The sequence below is a fragment of the Xylocopa sonorina genome, chromosome 9 (assembly GCF_050948175.1).
Source record: "Xylocopa sonorina isolate GNS202 chromosome 9, iyXylSono1_principal, whole genome shotgun sequence".
Classification (NCBI taxonomy): Eukaryota; Metazoa; Arthropoda; class Insecta; order Hymenoptera; family Apidae; genus Xylocopa; species Xylocopa sonorina.
This window is the reverse complement of record NC_135201.1, coordinates 4695008-4718174: the sequence shown is the minus strand read 5'-3', so window position 1 is coordinate 4718174 and position 23167 is coordinate 4695008. Positions and strand designations below refer to the sequence as shown.

Below are 23167 nucleotides of genomic sequence, written 5' to 3'. Positions count from 1 at the left end.
GATACAGTATTATATAACATAGATTCTTGTAAACAAGCTCGAGATCTTTTCTGCTCGAGCGAGAACGTTGCTACGAGCGATCTTGGCGAGACTTAAACGCACCTAAACACGCGACGTGGCACCGTTTTTTTTTTTTTTTTTATATACAAATCGTGTCACAATCGAAGCGACAGCGTTTCGCGATGATCACTCTCGCGTGGTGCTATTAGTACAAAGGGAACTCGTTCGCCTAAAAGGACAGGTGCCTGATTCAATGTCGCTACCGGATCGGAACGATCCGCGCGCGGTATATTGAAACAATTTTATTAAAACGTCGAGGCTTGTTCTTCGATTATGTACATAAAACGTTGAGAGAGAGAGGAGTAACAGGTTTACGAGTTGTTTGGCTTCCCTCTCTGTCTGCATCGCTTCGCGACCTGTACACATTAGATACATACACTAGATGTGACAGAAAGTAAACGATGGCAGCGGTATCAAACGTGAACAAACACACCACTTTGCCAATTTTTAACTCCGTTAGAGAGCGTACAGTTCTTCCTAAACTAAATCCAAAAATGTTCGTGTTCCATTTAAAATTTCGCATACTCCTACTTGTCATACAACGGAGAATGTATTTTACTCTTAGAGGGGCGGGAGGGAGGGGGGGAAACAATTGCCTTATGTACAAGTGCCTATGTAATTTAATTACATTATAAATGAAAAATATAGATGCCGAGAATTATTTATCTTGCTAATAACGCTGCGTCTTTTTGTTTATTCCGACTCGCTTCCACGCTGTATATATTTTTAAGCTACGAACCCAGCTACCGTAGAACGATCGTTCTCGATATTTTCTTTTATTTCTCTTCTCGACGAACGAGTTGGCAGTTTATTCGTAACTCGTTCCGCGGGTTGGTGAGAATGATGAACAAATCCGACACACGGTTTTCTGGAAATATAAATATTCTCGTTTATTATCCTAATCGTCGAACAATATTCTCTAGAAATCTATTAGACCAGCAGCACGAGGAGAGACAGACCTGGTTTTTGGTACGCATAGGAGTCTTTTATCGCCTGATCCTGTCTGGTTAAATGTAACGCGATAAAACGGAAACGAGAGAAGCGATAGAGAGTTTTGTGTGTGTGTGCGTGTGTATACGTTTCGCCTGCTGGGTTACCCTAAGAACGATCGCGCGTATTCGTCCGTCGATGACTATGCGACGTATAACAAGAGAGAGAGAGAGATAAAGAGAGGGAGATAGCGAGATAGAGAAAAAGAAGAGAGGGAAACAAAATAGAAATGCAACGACGAGTATCGCTAAACAAACAAGTAGACCTCCTAATGTCTATATACTCTGCTTACCCGGCCCGCAACAATTGCTCGTGACGCGACATTCAATCCGTCCGGGCACATTCTCGCGAGACAGGTACACACTAGTGTATCGTAATACTGACAGTAAAGAGATTACCATACGACATTAAAAATTAAGCTCACAATGCGGATCCACGCGTCTCTGAATCGCTTAAAGTACAATTACGCGATATAATATAACGGCTAGAACTATATATATATATTTATATTTATATACGTATATAGAGTAGCGATTATCTGTGCATAGAATAGCGCTCGTATACTCACAGATAATGGTTACTCTAGTTTCATTAGAATTAGAGGATTATCGAATGACGTGTCGCGTTCGCAGATACATTTTTCCAAGTTCCTCGTAGTCGCTCGACGTAACGATAACCGTGAAAGAACAGTATATATATACATATAAAAAAAAAACTGATATATATATAAATGTATGTATATGTATATATCCTTTCCCATCTTCGCAAGTATATACAAAACAGTATAAAATATTTATATGCTCGTTATTAGTCTTATCTCGTGGCGTGAACTCATTCGTTGAAAGTTACGCGTTGAAAATCCGCTCGATGAGAGGCGCGCTCGTGGACGTAAACGCGGTTTCTTTTTTTCCTTTTTCTTGTTTCTTTTCTTTCTTTACATAATCCACGATCCCGAATGCTGACTCGACGGATCGCGTTTAAACTAAAACGATACATAAATAATACGACCTATACGCATACATAGCTAATATAATAAATAAGAAGAATGGAGCACCGATTTATCCGATATATACAAATAGAGTAAATGAAGAAGTGTCTTCGCAACGAGCGATTACGTATATATATATATATATGTATATGTATATGTATATGTACGCGAGCGACGAGATTCGCTTTGTTTTTCCTCGCCTTCTCGTTATTTTCTGCAGGACGCGCGGCACACACGCGCGAGAAGGAAGACTGTGTGAACCGTTTCCCGTTTCCCTTTTCCACGGATTTCCGTAAAACCGCAAAGAGCAACGAGCAAACGACTGAACAGGATGTACTGCACGGCTCTTGTTGCTCTTCGAATTTCGAGTACTCGGACAGGTACTGAAATTTCGATCCGTTTACTTAGTTTAGATACGAATGTCCAAGTACTCGTCGAGCTCTTACCGACCAGATACCATCGAGATAGAAATTGATTAAAGTCTGAATTACTAGCTGACGACAATTGTTAGAAAGTAAATTTCTACGACGTGCGATAATTAAATTGTTTCTACGAATTTATGCTACCATAGCACTGGTATAATCTTGTTCATTCGTTCATCTTGGAACAAATCATTTTCTTCTTAGATAAATTTTCTCATAAATTTGATCCCATTTTAGGACGAATTCAAATACACAAGAAATAGTTCACGTCATGAAATTCGAATTCGAATACTGGAGGGTACTCGTATTTAAGTACGGCTAGTCGAGTTTCGAATACTTGAACATCCGGGTGGTAAGAGCCGTAGAATGTAACGCGCGATAGAAAAGAAGAGACATTCTTCTCTACGATAAAGTACAGGTAATTTTCTATAATAAATGTAGTAGAATTCGATTACCATTTTTTGGTAAACGACGTTACAGACCGTTTGAAAAAGTCACGCTCGCTGTGGATAAAGGGAAGTACCTACACAACCGATCGAACACAATTGATTCACAAATGTTAGAGCGCTTGCTACTTGTGTACACCATTTAAATAGCTATCGTTAAGTCATTCGTTGGCTAAAATTAAACGGATTTGGAAAACTAGATAAAATCGCGACGGATAGCCTAAATGAATCATCTCAAATGTCTGCCACGAACAGTACAGTTACCATAAAAAGGTACATCGAACTGTACGATGTTCTGTTTCCACGCTCAAAGGATCAAACCAAAGACTATACTGCCCTAACGCGATCAGACTTACTCGAATATTTAAAATCGTAGTATCATTCGCGATGTACTTTCCACTTAAGCAAAGTCTCCTAATACCAACGGCGGATAATACGAATCGTTCGATTCTACAAAAGGAATGCAAGCACGTGATTAATCGAATAAAAATTAATTTAGTCGCGAGTTCCATACCAAACATAAATAGCAGTAAAAAAAAAGTCCTACGCCAAATGCAAATTGCATCCAAATTTTCCAACATCCCCTCCAGTTACACCTGCTGATTTACAACGTGAGATTCGACGAGGAAGTGACATCATCTCCCCTGCTGAACGAGCGAAGTCTTTAGAAATTGTCTCGTCGCGACAGAACTCGAGGGAATATCCGACGCAACCAAGGAAGCGGAAACTGTCCGCCGTTTCCGTCAGATGACGCCTCGTCCCTTGCGCGAAGGCAGAGGAGAGAACGCAGGAGGAATCAGACGAAATAATCGCATTAGTCGCCGTTTAAACGAGGACCTCGAGGCTCTCACGCGATCTGGCCTTCTGCTGTCCACACTTTCCATTGGCCTGGACGATCATGGCCACCGATTGGCAGCCGCTGTCCGTGCTGATCGGTCGTACGGGTGGCATCGCGAGTCGCAGCATGTACCAGAACTTCTGGCTACCGGATGTTGGGCTGCCAGCCTCGTCCCAGTGCAGGATCTTCATACGATCGAGGGAGAGCTCGCCAGCCTCGCCACGACCGCGGCTCAGCCGTTTCGCGATCGTCGTGCGATCGGGCAGGTCGTTCGTCGCGATCACTATCGTTCGCGTGGCGAGCGTCGACAGCTGTTTCAGGACTGCACCGACGCTGCTCTCGTTCCAGACGTTGCCCAACGACGCTGGGCTCAGGACCAAAATCACTCTGCGGCTCGACGCTGCGTGCGGTCCGATCTCCAGGCCCCCTGAAATCGAAGCAATTTTTATTAACACGGTTTGCGATTCATCCTGATCAAGTTAGTTTAGATAACATTCGTGTAACTGTTGTTGGAATGAATTTATAAAGAGTAATATGGATTTCTCAGCCTCTGGATGGCTTCAGCCAACTAAATTCCATTTCTTTTACTGTTTCACAGAGTTAAGGAGTTACAGCGAGCAACATCCTTCTTGTAAATAATTTATAAAGAGTAATATGTATTTCTCGTCCTCTGGCAGGCTTCAGCGAACTAAATTCCATTTCTTTTACTATTTCACAGAGTTAAGGAGTTACAGCGAGCAACATCTTTCTTGTAAATAATTTCTGTAATCGATAATCGTTAGTGACACGTTTGTGGACGTGAATTCTATAGCATTCAAATCTTAAAATGAATTATTTTGAATTTAGTTTTATATAACCATATTATTAGTATTGTCGTGGATGCTATAGCGTTCATCGCATACAACGATGAAAATATGATAATCTGACTGCCCTTATAGAACGTGTTTAATCAAATTTCAGATATCACAATCAATTTAAAAATAAAATTACTGTCAATGTTTCCATCACGCTAAAACTTTTACTGTCCACGAACGTGTCAATGACAAAAAGACAAAAGACCACTTCCAGACGTTACCAGACATCGTGTGCCATCAACAATTCCCTCGTCTGTAAGCATAATTCGATATTCTATAAATATACTTCGCCAGATGATCTCGCTGCACGTTTTACAATTTCTTCATTTACTGTCTCATGAAACGACGTCGAAGGGCATTTCGTCAGAACGCAGCGAAGCGGTGAGAAACGGGAGGCGCGAACGACACACTCGAGTTGGGCCATTTAGTTGCGCGATCGAGAAATTTCTTGGCCAAACCCTTGGAAGGTTCTGCAGAGGGACTGGTTGATAGGCGCTGGAGGCTGCCTCTCGGTCGTTAATGTTTGATGGACTCTGGGCAAAGTTGACTAGTCAAAGGATGAGCCGGATTCTCTGTGAGCCCTGGCATGCCAGCCAACTATGCCGCAGAACTTGGAGAACCCCGTCGTCGCTCGCCCCCCACCGATGTAGCGGTGGCTTGGAATTGACGTTAAGCAGGTATTTATGCCGAAAATTTCAATTTCCTCCTCGAAACCGTGCGTCAACTCCGCGCAAAGTTCCCTTTCAACGTGGCTCCCCCAAGAGCCGCTCGAGTTCTAACATTCGGCTATTATTTCATTTAAAATTCCAGCACACCACCCTGGCATTGTGTACAGAGAAAGAGAAGCCTTTATTAAATGCGCGTGATAATGTGCAACGCCAGAGAATTAGTAATCTGATTATTCTGGTCCGTGGAAGAGGTATCTATCGATACAATTCGAACGTATTTCTAATCTGCGCTGATATCCTGGGCTAACAATGCACGTAATATATAGTAGTATCGATAAAACTGGAATGTATATACGTGCATCTCTGTAATCTAAACCGATTCATACCTTCGAACTGACATATCATCGTACTACGTACCGATAACAATTGGAATGTATTTCTATGGCGATTTAAAAACCCTTAATGCTATCGAATACGTAATCGTATACTATTGGAAACGTGTCTGTATCTCTGCGTAGTAATATATGACGATAAACTCTGATATAATATCGCCATGTATAATTATTGAAACAATGTAATATATTTTTACCAGCTATTAATTCCTATTAGAGATTAACAACACTGTATAACCCTTCTGAGGCAATCAATGATGCCTACGTATTGATAAAGCAATTGTAACGTACAATTCTTCTAATCTAATCGATAAAAGCTTTCATCATCAATATATTACCTTTATCTGGTCAAAGAAAACCGACTGACAACAATGACTATAGCCTGGGAACGTAGAACCTAGACTCTATTGATCAGTAAGTCAAGTTACAACAATCTTCTTGATCACTTCATAACTTTGTACTTCTTTTCTATTTCACACATCAATAGAATGAGAATGTATTTCTAATCCACATTAATACTCTGATTATCGATGCGTATTGATGCAATCTGAACATGTAATCCTGATCACTGCATCGTGATATCATATAGTAATTCCCTACAAAAAAAAGTAACGATCAGAAGAAAGCTACACACGTACAGCAGTTTGTTAACTAGAGATAGAAGAGAGATAGAGAGGGGGGGCTCGAAATTTATGTATAGGCAGCTGGTTTGCATCGCAGAGTAGTATCAAGGCTGGCGAAGCGCGGCAATTTGCATTAATAAAATCAGGACGGCGGCGGTGGGTTGCTCGCGTACACGGCCCAATTTCGTCCTGCCAATTAGAAGGAAATTAGTGCCCGAATATTTTTCGTCCAACGCCCGTTATCACGCCGCGCCGCTCTGCTCCGTTGATATTCATGAGATGCAGAACCGGAACGGTCGACGCGCCCTCGCGAAAACTAGACCGCGTTCCATCGTTCACGCGCGAACTGCCTCCATACGGGACTTTATTCCGAAACGATAACAGCGATCGTGTCCGTTTACGTCTCCTCGTTCTGTTTTACTGCAACTTTCCTCGCGTGGATCAGCGTATCGAGTCCTGATCGACTGTGACGCGACGCGCGACATCGATGCGTACTTAAAAGCAGGCGGCTGATAAATAGGACACCAATTTATCGACACGTATCATCGTACGAGATGCGACGTGAAATGATTCTATCGCTACAAGTGAATTTTTAACGTTTCTACTATTTTCTTTAATAATTTTCTATGGCAAAAGCAATTTTGTATTTTAGAATTTTATGATAGATCTTGGAATTCTGTGTTTTGTTATATATCGTTTGGAAGTTAGTCTGTTACTATATCAGAGCACATCACGTATGTTCTATTCACCAGCGTGCATAATCCTTCCATTGCGCATCCTCTCGCTTAATTAGTCTACATGCTCGAGAATGTATCAGTGCAACACGTTTCACTAGAATCGATGAGACTCAGTATAGAATCCGCTACATCCTATATTTTTGATCCTGCGTATCTCTCTATTCAATACTCCACCGTTCAATTAAGCCTCTTCGAGTAATCAATGAATATACATACGATCCTTAAAAAAGTATCTACTTTTCCACGAAGCAAATGAATTTCTAAACGCATAAGAGACACCACAATGTATTCTTCCTTTCTATTTCAGCGAATGATTCCTGTATTTATGGGACGCACTATCCATAAAATGAGAGAAGCAACGCTTAAATGAACGCAGAACCGTCGAAATCCTCAGCAATTCCAACCCATTGACTCGATCCCTGAAAGGGGGCTGACGAGGGCCAAATCGAACGTCTCCACGAGCCAATCCACCGTTTCGATTCAGGTGTTCGCGCGTTCTCCAAGCTCGACCCGCCAAAGTTTCCCTCAGAAACTACCCTTTGACGCGGTTAGTCGAACCGCCACCAATTCCAAGGGGTCTCTTCTAGCCGTGGGTCCTCAGCAAGATCGCGGAGGAGCCGTTCAGGCGCTGTAATCACCTTTCTCTCGTCTTTTTAAGAAACGCTGTTAAGCAAAGGGGCTGCTGCGCCGCTCTAAACGCGTCTCGAGGGACTCATCGCTGTTGATCGCGCAAAGAAACGCGGGGACTTACAATTCTGATTCAGCTGGGACAGCTCCAGACCCGTGCACTTGTAGCGGTGCCTCGACTCCAGCGTGGGTACCACTATGCCGATTACCAGGCTCGAGTCCTTCTCGTGGTAGCAGACCAGGGCGTCGCATTCCTTCCCGTCTGCAAATCGTGACCATGGTTAATACGTGGCTGTTCCTCCCTCCCCACCCTCTGGCTGCAGTTATGGTATAACCTGCAGCCATGGAGCTTGGTAATTATTGCATATGAGACGTCTTTGAAAGTGGTGCGACTCTATTTTCTCTTATGTTTGGGATGATTAAAGGGTTGCGTTGGGATTGGTTTATAAACGTTGGTGAATGTTTATTGATTTGTGGGATGGTTAATTTTCATATGCAATAATAATTAATAATAATGTTTGAGAGCTTTTTAGCTACAAATGGCGTTGTACCATTATTGGTAATAATAAATTATGAGCATTTCAGAGAGGAGACAGTTTAAGTCCATATTTTTGTTGAACTTGGCGTTTCTGAAATGGATGAATGAAATATTTTGTAGCGTTAATTTCTTTTCAGAAGATATTTATAATGTATACTTGAAGAGTTTGAATTGCAGACGAACTTGGCTTAAAAATAAAATGTTATTTGCATAAAAGAGTGACAATTATTATTTTTCAGCCCTTCCATAATAATTGTACGAGCTCGTAATTGAGCTGACGAGAACTCGCGCTAATCAAGATGACTCTTAACGCAATTCAAAGAATTTGAACAATGTCACTGTCATTTATAAGCTCGCAATTTTATAAATTTCCTGTACTGTTCCAATCTTGCAATTATTCATTAGAACCGATAGCAAGACTGGAAAATTTCACCAAGCTATTGCGAGACAATTCCTCACTTTATATACTGCTCTGTTAGATCAGTGGTTCTCAACTTTTTCGCCACATCTTTGTTGGACCAACGAAATTTCACTGTACAATAATTGTAAAGGCTGTTTGAATACTTTTGGAAAAAGAAAGAGGAACCAGTGAAAATTCAATGCTGTTGCCATGCAATAAAAACGAACACCACTGCTGAAATTGCTAAATCTCAGTGAAGATGTGATATCATTGCAACCAGATCGAGAACCTCTATGTTAGACAGTCCTTCGATAACAAACTTATTAAGGTTTTCAATCATCGTCGATAGATGGGAGATCAATTGTCTAACCTTAGTACTTACACGTTGATACTTGCTATTTGAAACGATGGAAGTGACGGATTGTTCGTCGATAGAAACTGAATTGACACGACGATCTTATTTCTAACAGGCACTTGCCGCGTGTACCACTTTCAGTGTGCTGTGAATTTCAGTTCCAGTCTGTGTCACGTTTGCATCGTTGCCAGAGAAAGATGCGACAACCAGTGTTTTCAATATGTATCAACATAATATAAGAATCTATAGTATTTCTAAAAAAAAAGAAATACTACAATCTCCTTAAAATTCAAAGCACACAGCTTTACAAACTTAAACTATAATTTTCTTAATTCAGATTCAATAGTGTCTTTTTCAAAACTATTGTTTCTCATTTCTATATAATAAAAAATAGTATCTACTAATTAGATCTCTCTCTACTTTGATTTACACAATTCTGCTTCAAAATATATTTAAACACTTTCGACATAAAATAAACTTAGTCTCTCTCTCTATTTTACAGTTCAAAAGCTTCAATAAATTCCTATCAGTATATCCTATCTTGCTCTGATTTACACAATTCTGCTTCAAAATATATTCAAGCACTTTCGATATAAAATAAATTTAGTCTCTCCCTCTATTTTACAGTTCAGACAGTTCAACAGATTCCTATCAGTTCGCTAGAAATTTCAGAAAAGGGGAAAACGGTACCAAACTCTCGTTGGTCTGAAAATGGCGGACAGTTAAAGAGAGAAGCCGTCTCAGCAGGAGGGGGCCACGTCGCAGGCGATCGCAGCGACGTTTTTTCTTCCCTCGCTCGATGCGTCGACGGAGGCGAACAATGACCGGCAAATAAAAATAAAATTCTCGGTAGACCGAATGGCGCTCGACGCGGATGGACGCGTGGAAAAGTCTGTCGCGGTTTTCTGCGTACGCCAGGCAGACGTTCGCGTCCGCATATAAATGAGGCCCCGCGACGGATTAAATATCGTGGAGTGAATCTCTCGACGCTGCCAGACGCGGTCGATCCTCTTAGAACGCGCTGGAAAAATTCCGACGGGCTTACTTCGAGACCTTTTACCTCGCCACGATTGAAGGAGACTGGACTGAGTCACGGTTCGATAGCAATTCGGTTGTCAGAGAATTTTGAGTGGCGTAGAGGAATCATTTAATACGAAGAGATCAGTAATTTAAATTCTGTGCAAAAAGAAATGTAAATGTGACTGTTCTAAAGATTAGAACAATTTGACTGGACTGAGTCACGGTTCGATAGCAGTTCGGTTGTCAGTGAATTTTGAATGGCGTAGAGGAATCATTTAATACGAAGAGATCAGTAATTTAAATTCTGTGCAAAAAGAAATGTAAATGTGACTGTTCTAAACATTAGAACAATTTGACTGGACTGAGTCACGGTTCGATAGCAATTCGGTTGTCAGAGAATTTTGAATGGCGTAGAGGAATCATTTAATACGAAGAGATCAGTAATTTAAATTCTGTGCAGAGAGAAAAGTAAGTGTGACTGTTCTAAAGATTAGAACAATTTCAGAGTAGAAGAATTTTAACTGGGATTTGGGAACATTAAAAGTTCCCAAATCTATATTACACTGATTGTTTAAAAGAGAGAGAGTTTCAAATGCATTTTATAGATTGAAAAAAATGATTAACTGAAGTAATTATGTGAATAGCAAAGTTTTCATTTTTTTTTTATAATGATTAATAAAACTTATATTTTGTTTTTGACGCATTCTTCAATCCCTAACATTGATCCTCAGCCTCGAATGACACTGTTCAATTAAAATAGGACTCTTATTATCGAACAAACTTTTGTCTAAAATAAGACTCCTCTATTCAAATAAAAAAAATATTAAACACTACTGCAACAAAACAAAATCTACCAAATTTCTTATTGTAATACAGCAGTTAAAATTGACTCAACCTTGTTCAAAAGCTCACAAACTCCATTTTCAAGAAAAAAGAAACAAAAGAAACTTCTCAAATAAAAGTAAAACGATCCTGCTGCAATCACAGTTGCCAGATACTCTTCTGAAGAGCCAGAAGCGAGCTACAGAGGACAATTACAGCCACAGTGGCAGTGATTAAAACGGGGATGGTCAATCGTCCACGGGAGCGAGAAAAGTCCCCACGGAATTTCTGCCGCGGCAATTTTAATTATCCCGGTTGTTTCTCTCGAAATCGTCGTTTCCTGCGAACCGCTCTCGCCCTGCTTTCGGTTCTCGCGAACAGAGAGCCGTGGTGGACTCGTTCCGCCGCTTCCCAGCGGCCACCGCGAACAGGGAAACGGGGCCCCGCCAGGGGGCAGACGTTCGCGGCGCGCTGGTTCCAAGAACGCCTCGTAATCGCGGTAATTTTCTAGCTTCCGTATTTGGCGCAACTCGATCAACGCCGGAACCCGTCCGCGGCCCTCGACTCCTTTTGCAAACTCCGGTTACGCGCGCGTGGCTCGCGATTTTTCGCTTCGCCGCATTTCGCGGTGCTCGTCGTTACCTGGCGAGGGTTGTGGATGGATAAAATGGTCGTGGGATCGAATGACTTACTTACAGAGGTGGACCTACATGTGCGCCAACTATGCAGACTGAGAGAAATTGCAATTTATGTTTTGATTTTTAAAAAATTAGAAATAAGTGATAAAGTAAGGGATTATGAAAAGTATCAGAATGTTTGTTGAGATTGTTGAACTCTGTTGCTTGTGATGTTGTAATACAGGGAGCTAAGTGAGAAAGTTTGCTTGTCATTACTTGGCGAGGGTTGTGGCGCCACCTATGTAGACGAGACAAATTACAATTTATGTTTTGGTTCTTGTAAAATTAGAAATTAACGATACAGTAAGGGAATACGAAAGGTGTGGGAATGTTTGTTGAGATTATTCATTATCTGGCGAGGGTTGTGGATGGACAGAGGGTCGTGGGATCGAATGACTTACGTACAGAGATGGACTTACGAGCGCGCCTCTTATGCAGGCTGAGACAAATTGCAATTTATGTTGTAGTTCTTGCAAAATTAGAAACGGGATATAAAGTAAGGGAATATGAAAAGTATGAAAATGTTTGTTGAGATTGTCGAGCTCTGTTGCTTGAAATGTTGTAATATAGTACACTGGATGTGAGTGAGTTAAGTAGGAGTTGAGCGTGGATTTTGAGCGAAAATAGGCTCATTTGGTAGTAAAGAAAGCGAGACTAACATGGCAGCATAACGCTGACAGATGGTTCGTATATCCCACACGATTCGAGATAGATGGACCACATGTTCTTGGTAGTTACGGACCGTCTGGTGTACATATCTTATTCCACAGCGTGCCTTTCGTGTAATTCAGTTTATTTGTTTCGTTTGTTGTAAATATCAGTTGAAGAAGTTTCCTTTCTGCTGGGAAAATTTCATTCGTAAGACTTGTATTCAAAATCTAATTTACATGCTGGTTTAAACAGCCATTTGATCCTCTAACAAAAAGGTATTTTAGTTTCATCAGAGAAGAATAAATGTAAGCGTGCTGCATCTAAAAATTTTACTCTTCTTCGTACGGATATTTAAAAAAATATTCCACTAAGATCCAAGAAAAATTTATACAATGACGTGTCAATACTTTTCGCATACAAACAAAAAAAATGTCAATGCAGAATACTATAAGAACAAACACACTTGCCTCAGTCAACTGTATTTAAGTGCACTCGTCATCGCTAGACTTTCACTTTCACAAATAAATACTTGCTCTGAAAAGTGATCGTTGCAGCTGACTTTTAAAAAAAAGACGGAGTACTACGACCACCCTGATTTGCGTTTCATTACAACGGGTTCGAATCGACGAGAGGGAGCCTCGAGAAAATAGCGAACGAGGGCACACGGTGTATCTCGAGCGCGGATTAACCGAAGATTAAGTAAACTGGGTCCGCTATTCAGGAACGCCCGAGGGATATTAGGGTGATTCGAGGGTGAAACGCGCGGGGTTCGAGCGGTGGTATCGAGCGACGTCCACGACGTTATCCGAGGGATACGTAAAACTTGCTCGAAATGGGAATTCGATATGTTAATTTCAGTCGAGTTAGAGGAGAGAGCCCGCCTCCTGTGGGGGCAACCGGAAGGAACGGGCGCGGCGTCGAAAATTTGTTGCACCAGTTTCAGCGTTCGCGTAGAGTCGATTCTCGTTGGTAAAAAGCGTGAAAAAGAAGAGAATCGAATTGGCTCGCGGTAGAGAAAACGCATCGAGGAGAGAAGCTTAAGGGCGCGGTTGTATGGGACGAGGGAAAAAATCGAGGTAAATTGGAGGTGCGAGTAAGTCGGTCGATAACGCCGCGACCTAACTGCTCGACGTAGCTGGCTATTAAGTCCCGCGTTGTTCCTTCGCCGTTCTCGAGCGTCCCAATAAAAGATACCACTCTCGCAATTACTTAGAGCCTTCGTTTATTTACTCTTCCGCTCGTTTGCGAGCAGATAAACGTCGTTTTTAAAGCTAATCCCGTCGCTAGGAAATAGAGGGTGGGATTAAAGCTCGCTTAGTCTATCTGTAGGGAAGAAACGAGCAATAAGAGGTGGTGTTTAATTCAGTGACGAGGACAGTTCGTCGCAAAGGCGATATTGTGTCGGATAATTAAGAATAGTGGTTGAATAAGTGAAAAATGGTGGTTGACGATTACCGTTTTCTTCGAGGGGGGCGAATTTGTCGGACAGTTCGTCGCAAAGGCGATGTTGTAACGGATAATTAAGAGTAGTGGTTGAATAAGTGATAAATGGAGGTTGACGATTACCGTTTTCTTCGAGGGGGGCGAATTTGTCGCGGCAAAGCAGCACCAGGGGCAGCCAGCAACGAGCGTAGAACGCGCCAGCAGAGATCAGCAGGAGCAGCACCAGCACGCCCACCAGGAACGATTTCCGCCAGGATCCATTCTGCAGTCCCAACGCGAACTGTGGCTCTGCGATGAAAAACGAAACGTGCATTCCTTTCACTTTCTCGGACGTTTCCGTGGATCGACGTGACTTCGTGCTGGGTGGTTTCACGATCGAGCGTTCGATTGAACGAAATATTGGAAGAGAGAGTTAATAAAATTCGTGAGTTATCATTAAAGTGTTCGTTGAATCTCATTGTTTATGGAACCATCTTGTTCGTTGAGTTTCGCGTGAGAAAAAGGACAGATTTGAAATCTTTAACTGACGCGAATTAGGGTAGAAAAAAAAATCGCGAACAAGTTACAAACGTTTCGATTTCTCGCGTAAATCTCGGTTAATTACAGAGGATCGATTGAGCCACGTGGTTGGCTGCTGTAACCAGCGACAGATTAAATCGGATGCGATTAAAATCGCCTGTCAGACGTCGTTTAAAGCATTGGTTGCATCATTCATTAGCAGCTGTTAGAGGATACTTTTCAATTCTATGTTTATACGCGTACACAGGTAATCCCTCGAACGACACGGTTAATCAGCGAGTTGTTTCAGCCAGTGAGTCTCAAATTATTCGTTTTATTCTCGCCTGGTTGGAAAGTATCCTGAACGTTTTGAAATTTGAGAATACGTTTCAGTTTCCAGGAAAATTACAATTTAAAGGGCCAATGGTCACTACTTTCTACGCGTGACACGAGTTACTGTCAGATTTACTGGTTAATTGGTTCCTCGCAAAATTCGAAAGTCGAGATTTATACAAAGATTGATTAAGAATACAATTTCTTCTTTAGTTATAAAGTTTCGGTTCTAGAAAAATAACAGAATATTCATTCGATTCAGAAACTTGAAAACGCGAACGTAATAATTTTTTAATCAACATATATTCGATCACAGCTACTCTTCAAAGATTAATCAATTTCTTTCAAAATGGATGGAGAATCCATATCAAGGAAAATTTCGATGACAACATCCTAAACTTAGTGTTAATCGCAATTGTGATCTGTGCCGCTCGACAGATACCTGATGCAATAACGTAAAGACCGCGTCGCGATCCAACGAAATCGGCAGAAACGATCAGTGCGCGATAAAAACCGTTCGTCCGGCTAGTTTTTCGCTTTTCGTGCCCGCCGCCATGGACATCTACAGGGAGGCGAACCCGCGAAAGCGTGGACGGGAATTATCCGTAAGGTATAACCGGTACACCCTCCTTAAACCGGCGGTGACACCGATCAAACGTTTAGTTACCTTGTCGATAAACGTGAGCGGGTAACGTGATCTCCTCGTCGACTCCGTTGCTGACCTCGCACTTGTACTCGCCGTAATCCTCCAGAGTTATGTCCTCGATCTCCAAATAAGAGCCGATTATCTGATTGTTCTCCCTGAAATCAATAATTTTACACTGAAGAATAGCGAAATTATCTTTATTCGAAGTTAATCAATAATTAGGCTTTCAAATGTTATGTGCGTGTGAAATATTCTGAGAATGCAAGAGAGAAGAAATTTTAAAGTGACGACAGTGAGTTGTTTGTCAGCCATCTTTAGAGTAATATCCCAGTTTTAAAGAATTATCTGAGAATGCAAGAGGGAGAAAATTTAAAAATGACGAGTTCAGTTGTTCGTTAGTCATCTTTAGAGTAATATCTCAGTTTTAAAGAATTATCTGAGAATGCAAGAGAGAAGAAATTTTAAAATGACGACAGTGAGCTGTTTGTCAGCCATCTTTAGAGTAATATCCCAGTTTTAAAGAATTATCTTAGAATGCAAGAGGGAGAAAATTTTAAATTGACGAGAGTCAGTTGTTCGTCAGTCATCTTTAGAGTAATATCTCAGTTTTAAAGAATTATCTGATGATTTATAAAATCTTATGTGAGTTTGGAATATTCTAAGAATGCAAGAGAGAAAGTGAGGGAATTTTAAAACGACGAGTTCAGTCGTTCGTCAGCCATCTTTAAAGCAATATCTCAGTTTTAAAGAATTATCTGACGATTTATAAAATCTAGTAATTGTCCTTAATTAATAAATATGCTACAATACGTTTTTCAGTTAAAAAAGAAAAAGAGAACAGCGATGTTACACGTTGAACCGCCATTACGCAGTGACTCCAGAGGAATCGAAAACCGCATCGCGAATAACGAGGACTAATTAAAACACGGACATCCCGGATGAAGCAATCGATTTCTCAATTCTTCCGCGGAATATAAACGCGTACGATTCGCGAATTTCACCGTTAACGACCGTAGATCCGAGAAGGATAAAAAAGAGTTACAGCTTCCGCGATTCGCATTCCACAGAAAAGCGTACAGCGGAAAGAAGCGCTGACCTCATCCCCTTCGATGACTTTCCACATTCCGTCGCGTTGTTAATCGATTTCGCCGCTTCTAATTTCGATCCACGCGTCCTCGATCGATGAATTACATCACCTCAACGATGGTTATCGTAGAAACGATGGCGATTGTTTGTTCGCGGCAATTTCCTTCGACTCTCGTCAGAAACGCAAATAAATGGCGCAGGCTCGTTTGGCGGATCGAACGGGTTCGTAAATCAGTGAAATCGAGGAGGCAGCACCGTCTGTTTCGTCGCGAACTCTCGCGACGATTGAGTCGTCGGTTATTTCACGAGCCTCGTCACTTTTGTCGAGGAGTTGGCCACGTTGGTCTTCCCTTCTCGGAAGCGTCGCGGTCCGCGACGCGATCCCAGATGGAATTCTTATCTTTGTTATCGTCTGGTTTACGTAGCGTGGAAATACGCGATAGAATTACGTGGAACTGCCTCGTTTCCACTAATCTATGTAAATATACGATTGATGTAACGCCTGTAGCGGCAGATGTAACGTCTCCATTTTTATGAAACGCACAGTGATTGGAACTGAGGTGAGGGAACTTGGTCGCGAGGTTTTTAAGGATCATTTGAAATACAAAATTGGGAATATTAATGATTGTGATCGTTATTTTGTCCAGCATGACTCGATATCAGTGAATCAAAGAAAGAACAAGTATAAATTTCCATAAATATGAATTAGAACAAAGTTCGAGAGTTATATTTAATATAGCTAGCTAAGAAATTATCCTGTGATGTAAATTTCCAATAGAACATTTTAGATAGAGAGTTGTTGACAAGAAAATTGAATAATAATTCAGAATGCAAAGGGTTAACTCTTCGAGGCATGGAATTTTGGAATGTTTGCGCAAGTAGTACTTGAAATTGTGCCTCAAAGAGTTGATTAACTCCTCTAAGAACAGTCCCTTTGATTATTTGAAAAAATATTTGAGAAATACCAAATGCACGAAATACAGCCAGTTCTAATGTCTCTATCAATTTAAAAATGAAATTAGTTCCTGTTTACAAGAAATTATAAATATATGCATGTGTAAAGAAACAAGTTAGAAATTAAAAAAATGTACAAGTGTTGTCAAGCAATGTTTTTATGATTTTACTCTTCAGCTAGAATCACTTTATCCTCCTCGTTTTAAATACTTTTCTATACTCGATAAACGATTATAATCTTACTGAATGTCCTCTCTAAAATACATCCAAAGATAGAAGACAATGTTTATACTCTAAATTGTTCTGAAAAAAAGCAGATACTCTGTAAATAAAAATGTTTACACTGTACACAAAATAAAGCCAGGTTAACTGGTTATCGTTTCATCGCAGTTTTTCCCAGCACGCTGATTACACCGTGCGTTTACGCAACACGCAACCGCAGGAATTACGTAAACTGATATCGGTATCGCAATCGACGTAAATTCACCTTTCATTACTGGGAAAAAACAAGGCTACGGGTGGAATCGTCGACAATGCTATAACTCGTCGATTCAGTCGCCAATTTAGCTTCAGCATTGCAGCGATGGTTGTTCATCGATCGATCAGTCATTTAACGCTATTCATGAACAGTATAAAACAAAAGCGAACATTTTCGAGCGACACTGATCATCCGCTCTGCCTCGCGAGCCTAAAAGAAAAACGAAAGAGCAACTCTATCTCGCGTTCTCCGAACAGCGACGCATTTATTTCGCGCGGCAATAAAAAGCAAAGTAACGTGCATGCAGAAAAAAAAAAAATGGGCCTGAAAACCATAGTCGCAGCTCGAGCGAGGACCGTCAAGCGGGCGTAAAAACAGCGGGCGCGTCGCCCCGCTGAAAAACGGTAATTCGTTTACAACCAGCGTGGAATACGCGCGGTACCATCCTCGATCCTCGTGGAGCGCGGCTATATTTTCTCGCGTCCATTATCGCGAATCGATTTCCATGGGAAAATCCAGCGTGCGTCGGATTTCCCGGCCAATCCCCCCTCGCTAACACCAGGCACAGCTGCTGCTCGTGGTCACGGGCCATTTTATCCGCTGGCCGTCTCGTTTTAATTCGAACTCGTGGATCGAAACAAGAGCTATGTTCAAGAACCAGGCTTTTGAGTGAATTCCTTTAAATTGCACATAAGTGTGCTTGTGTCGAAGGACCATCCATAATTTGTGAAACTAAATAACTTGATGGGTTTGCTGTTAACTAAAATGAGCTTAAATTTCATTGAGTTGTCCACTTTTTGTCTACTATTTGATTTATTCTGAGTTAGTGGCTTTTTACCTTTTTGCTTTCAAATTCTAATACTTCTCTAGAAGCCAATTTTTGTCTTATTTTCCAGTACAGTTGGTACATTTATAGAGAAGGGATGACGAAGCTGTTATATCTAAAGGTGGTGGCTCCAAACATTTGGCATCTTAATTCTAAGGGTGGCAGCAACAATCACTCGACTTCTGGTCCCCAAATATTTAGCAACCCGCTTCTTCACCTCCTTTTATCACAAAATGATTGCTATTGAGAATTAAGAATGACTAAATCTATTAAATTACCTATCATCTAGGACTGCTATGCAGATGGTACAAATAATATTTTCCTCTTCTCAAAAATAGCTTGGGCTCTGTAACAAGATTGGCTGTCGCGCTCTCTAACAGGCTAATTGAACAGCGACTGAAGATACCTCTTCCACAACGAGTTCCATCCCCCCACGCTTTTGTCCGTTCGTTATCGACGAGTTACCAACCTACGCGCCTAACGCTTCGTTCAACGGGAATTTTAAATTGACCAACTTTTGGCCGCTGCCTCGGCGCAGGGGTTCCAGGCGAACGGCCGCGTCGTTGACGATTCAATTCGGCGAGTTTTAATTAAAAGTTGCTCGGTAAAATCCGAAACAATCGGGCACCGGCGCTTGTTACCGAGCGCGGAATTACAAAAGCAAATTTAAGGCCACCCGACTCCATTGTGCTCTTCTCTGCTGCTTCGATTTCTCTGTCGATAGGGCACGAGCTTTTTTTGCTCGTTTTTTCAAACAGTTGCTTGGTAGTTCGATCGCGAGACTGTATAGTTGATTTCATAGAGCAAAATTTAATGATTATTATCCAGACAATTTAGAAAATTTCTTAAATACCAAATCTGAAAAGCTAGAACAGGTAGAGCATTAATAGTTCAGAATTCTACGCTTCACGTTAGACTATATATCACGTATCTCGCGAATAACACCTTTCTGTAAAATTTCATGATTATTATTCAGACAATTTATAAAATTTCTTAAATACCAAATCTGAAAAGGTAGAACAGGTAGAACATTCATAGTTCAGAATTCTACACTTCACGTTAGACTACATACCACGTACCTCGCGAATAACACCTTTCTTTGAGACTTAAAGAGTATTGCACTCGATTCCTTCCACTCTGTTCAACCCAGAATCCAACAATCCACATTAATTCTTTCAAAATTGAACAAATGTAATGCTTCACGTTAGACTACATACCACGTACCTCGTGAACACCTTTCTTTGGAATTTAAAGAGTATTGCACTCGATTCCTTCGACTCTGTTCAACCCAGAATCCAACAATCCACATTAATTCTATCGAAATTGAACAATTGATTTCCTCAGATCAGAGCAATTAAAAGTAAACATTATTCCAACTTCAACTTCGTTTCGAAGTCCATCGAGCACCTGACATTTTTCCATCAGCAACGTCAACCCTGCGCAGCCATCGCGTATCCCACGGAGTCAATCAAGCTAGAAACGAAGATCGATCGAAACAATCGCCCGTCAGAGCAGGGCTCGAAACAGAATTGCACACGCGTTATAGAACGAAAGTACATTTTAAACTCGCCTAATCGCCGCCAGTTTCGTCCCAGCCAGGCCACGCAAATCGGAACATCGTAGACCTCGCATCAATAACGCGCAGTCGATTTCGCTTGATTAATAGAAACCGATAAACTCGCTACCCTTTGTCTCGACTCGATCCTCGAACGCTCGAAGCGTGTCCGTTCTGTTTTAATTAAACCACCCACAGCTACTGCTGCCCTCTCCATCCATCCACGAATAGTTTCAGCAACGCTCAGTTGATATCTATGTTTCTCGTGCACAAGCTTTCTTATTCCTCTCGCTAGATCCACGCGAGATAAGCGTTCAACTTTTTAGTTCCATCCTGAGAACGACGATCGCTTCGAACGCACGGTTTCTGGCGATTAAAAAAAGGGAACAGAGAGACGCTGGCGCGTGGTGAACGCGTTTCGACGAACCGCAGGGTTTCCACGCTCGAAACGGAGCGAAACGTCACGTCCGTTGGCACGATTTTAATCTCTAGGATAACACAGGATCGAATTGCAAATATCGCCGTGGAAATCGACGCCAGGTTGGTCTCCTCCTCTTCGTTATGCGACTTTTTTGTCCAGCGCGATTAGTATTGGTAACTCGATCTGGGAATTGTCGAAATTGCCAAGGTTCGAATGGAGGGGGATTCAAATTTCGTTTAAACGGTGCCGCGAGATTCGAGCATTTTTTTGAAGCTCGCAGGTTGCTCGAACGATGGAACTCACTCGAGTTGCTGAAGGTTCAGGGGATGGATCTCTGGAACGCGTCCAACGACTTCCGTTTCCAGCGTTCTTAAGCTCGTCGAGCCTATTTGCATGGAACTGGCGAACAGCTGGGCTTGGATGTGCGATCGTTTCGTTTTCGAGCTGGCGAGCATTTCGCCGGAAGCCACGCCATTGTCGAAGACGACTAGAATTTTTATGCTCGCCGGAGTTTTCGTCGATTAATCCAGAACTTGGTGCAACAGACTGAAAACTCGTGCGATTATCCGATATAATATCTTGAATAGTGGCACGTTTCGTGGTGATTAATATTTCGATTGATAAAGAAAAGTATAGTGGCGTTTCGTTTGTTTTCAGAGGATATTCTAAGTTTTAGTTAACAACTATAAATGCAGAAGTACCAAAGTAACAGGTATCCTATTTGCAATGATCATTTCTACAGAAAATAGAAACCTTTAAATTAATTTAAACAATCATAGCCTCCACTTTCAAAATTTCCATCAAACCCAAAGACAGAAGTACCAAATTACTAAAAACCCATATTGGAATGATCATTTCTACAGAAAATAAAAACCTTTTAATTAATACAAACAATCATAGCCTCCACTTTCAAAATTTCCATCAAACCCAAAGCCAAAAGTACCAAATTACTAAAAACCCATACTACAATTATCATTTCCACTAATAAAATAAAAACGTTCAACTCCATTAACTTGGAGCAAACACAATACCACAAACAATAGCAAAAGAAGAAAAGCATCAATTACTATCTCAGCACAGACAGAAAATCCTCGAAATACCAACGAGATCATTCGAAAACGTAGCCACAGTGCTGTTCTCCGATTGGTCGCGTCCCCTCACGAAGGAACGCGTCTCGATTTTCCTTTTAATCAACCCCAGCGCTCTTTCCGCGACGCGACCCTTCCGCAGAATAATTAAACGGCACATTGTAATCCGCGACGACGTTCTCCATCCGCGCAGACGGGTCTCGTCTGTCAAATTCCGCTCGGCTGAATCAGCCCGGATTAAATTTCCATCCGCGGCGGCAGTTTCGCGTGCGTAGGCACGGGTCAGGCGCAGGATTGAGTGTCTGCTGGGCGATTTCTCTTCGTTCCCGTGTGTGCAACCCTCCCTCCTGTGTGCGACCCACCCGCTGATACGGAATTTCAACGGCTAGCCTTGACAAAACGCCGCGACGAAGGTGGGGGACGTCGCGCGGGTTCGACGAAACGTTCGAGCGCCGTTGACAGCGCGAGTAAAACGATCCCTCGAGTTCCAACCGCGCGACGGAATCGACTGACACGGCTGATAATACGCTAATTCAATCGAGTGAATCGCGCGCGGGCCATTTCGTCCTGGAATCGAATTAGCGGGACGGTCAAATGTTAATTAATCGGTTTGTCACGAACGGACGCCGCGTCCCCTGTCGGCTACCAGTCGCGTTCGTATTACTTTCTGTTCCGCAGCCTCGATCGGTCGATTTGGTCGCAGTGGTTTCGATTCATTTCCGTGGACGTTCCATGTGTCCCTGTTCTGTCCTGGGATACGCCTTTGCTGGTCGCTGGTTCGTGGGTTTAGTTGTGGTCAATTTTTTTAGCTCTCGTTATCTCCATTTGTCAGTTCTGCTTTCTTCTTTTTATTGCTATTACAGAGTCAAGGTATTGTTGTCAGCCATATTGGATGTTCAGTATATATTGTCAGCTGACAAATATGTTACACATGTTTTTGTACGTTTGACAATTATATATATATTTTTTTTAAATTGCTCAGAGTTTGAACTAATTTATTCTAGTAAAAGAGAAATGTTTTCGAGAAGCTGTGTATCAGTGCCAAACTAAGCCACTTGAGATAAGTATCGTTATTTCTCATCATTTTATCAAATCCTAGTCGTCTACATTTATGTCAGCCATATTGGATGTTCAGTATATATTGTCAGCTAACAAATATGTTACACATGTTTTTGTACGTTCGACAATTATATATGTATATTTTAAATTGCTCAGAGTTTGAACTATTTTTATTCCAGTAAAAGAGAAATGTTTTCGAGGAGCTGTGTATCAGTGCCAAACTAAGCCACTTAAGATAAGTATCGTTATTTCCCATCATTTCATCAAATCCTAGTCGTCCGCTAAATTTCAAACGAAGAACGTCCGCAGCGTTCCTTCTGACTCTCCAATTACAATTAAACGCGCAGGAACGTCCAACAGGGGGCTATCGACATTCAAATCGAGTGTCGCGCGAGGCGTACACCAGTCGAACAATGAAACGATATCGAACAAAGGATGCAGAGGGAGAGAGAGAGAGAGAACTGATTGCGTCGTTTCGCTCACGGAGAGAGTCTATTCAACGCGAAACTTTCCTACGGTTTCGCGGCGATAGAATTTCGCGCGCAGTCGGTCCATTTAAAAGAACCACCCTCCCTGCCCTCTCAGTTCCGTTTCAGCTTCGTTTCCGTGCGAGATCGAGGTGGAAGAGGGAGCGTTTGGTCCTCTCGTGGCTCTCGAGCCTCTCGCGCGGTG

At 41.8% G+C, this 23167-nt stretch overlaps 1 protein-coding gene across 1 annotated transcript in view; it reads right to left on the bottom strand.

The window, feature by feature from the left end:
- Positions 1–3725: 3725 nt before the first annotated feature.
- The window catches only part of LOC143427463 (interleukin-1 receptor accessory protein-like 1-A), a 150332-nt gene continuing 130890 nt past the window's right edge, over positions 3726–23167 (bottom strand). The window contains exons 4-7 of the mRNA XM_076901627.1: positions 15050–15183; positions 13675–13839; positions 7770–7907; positions 3726–4171 (exon numbers count right to left, since the gene is read on the bottom strand). Coding sequence (XP_076757742.1) covers positions 3732–4171; positions 7770–7907; positions 13675–13839; positions 15050–15183 — 877 coding nt within the window. The 3' untranslated portion in view covers positions 3726–3731. The remainder of the gene's footprint in view (positions 4172–7769; positions 7908–13674; positions 13840–15049; positions 15184–23167) is intronic.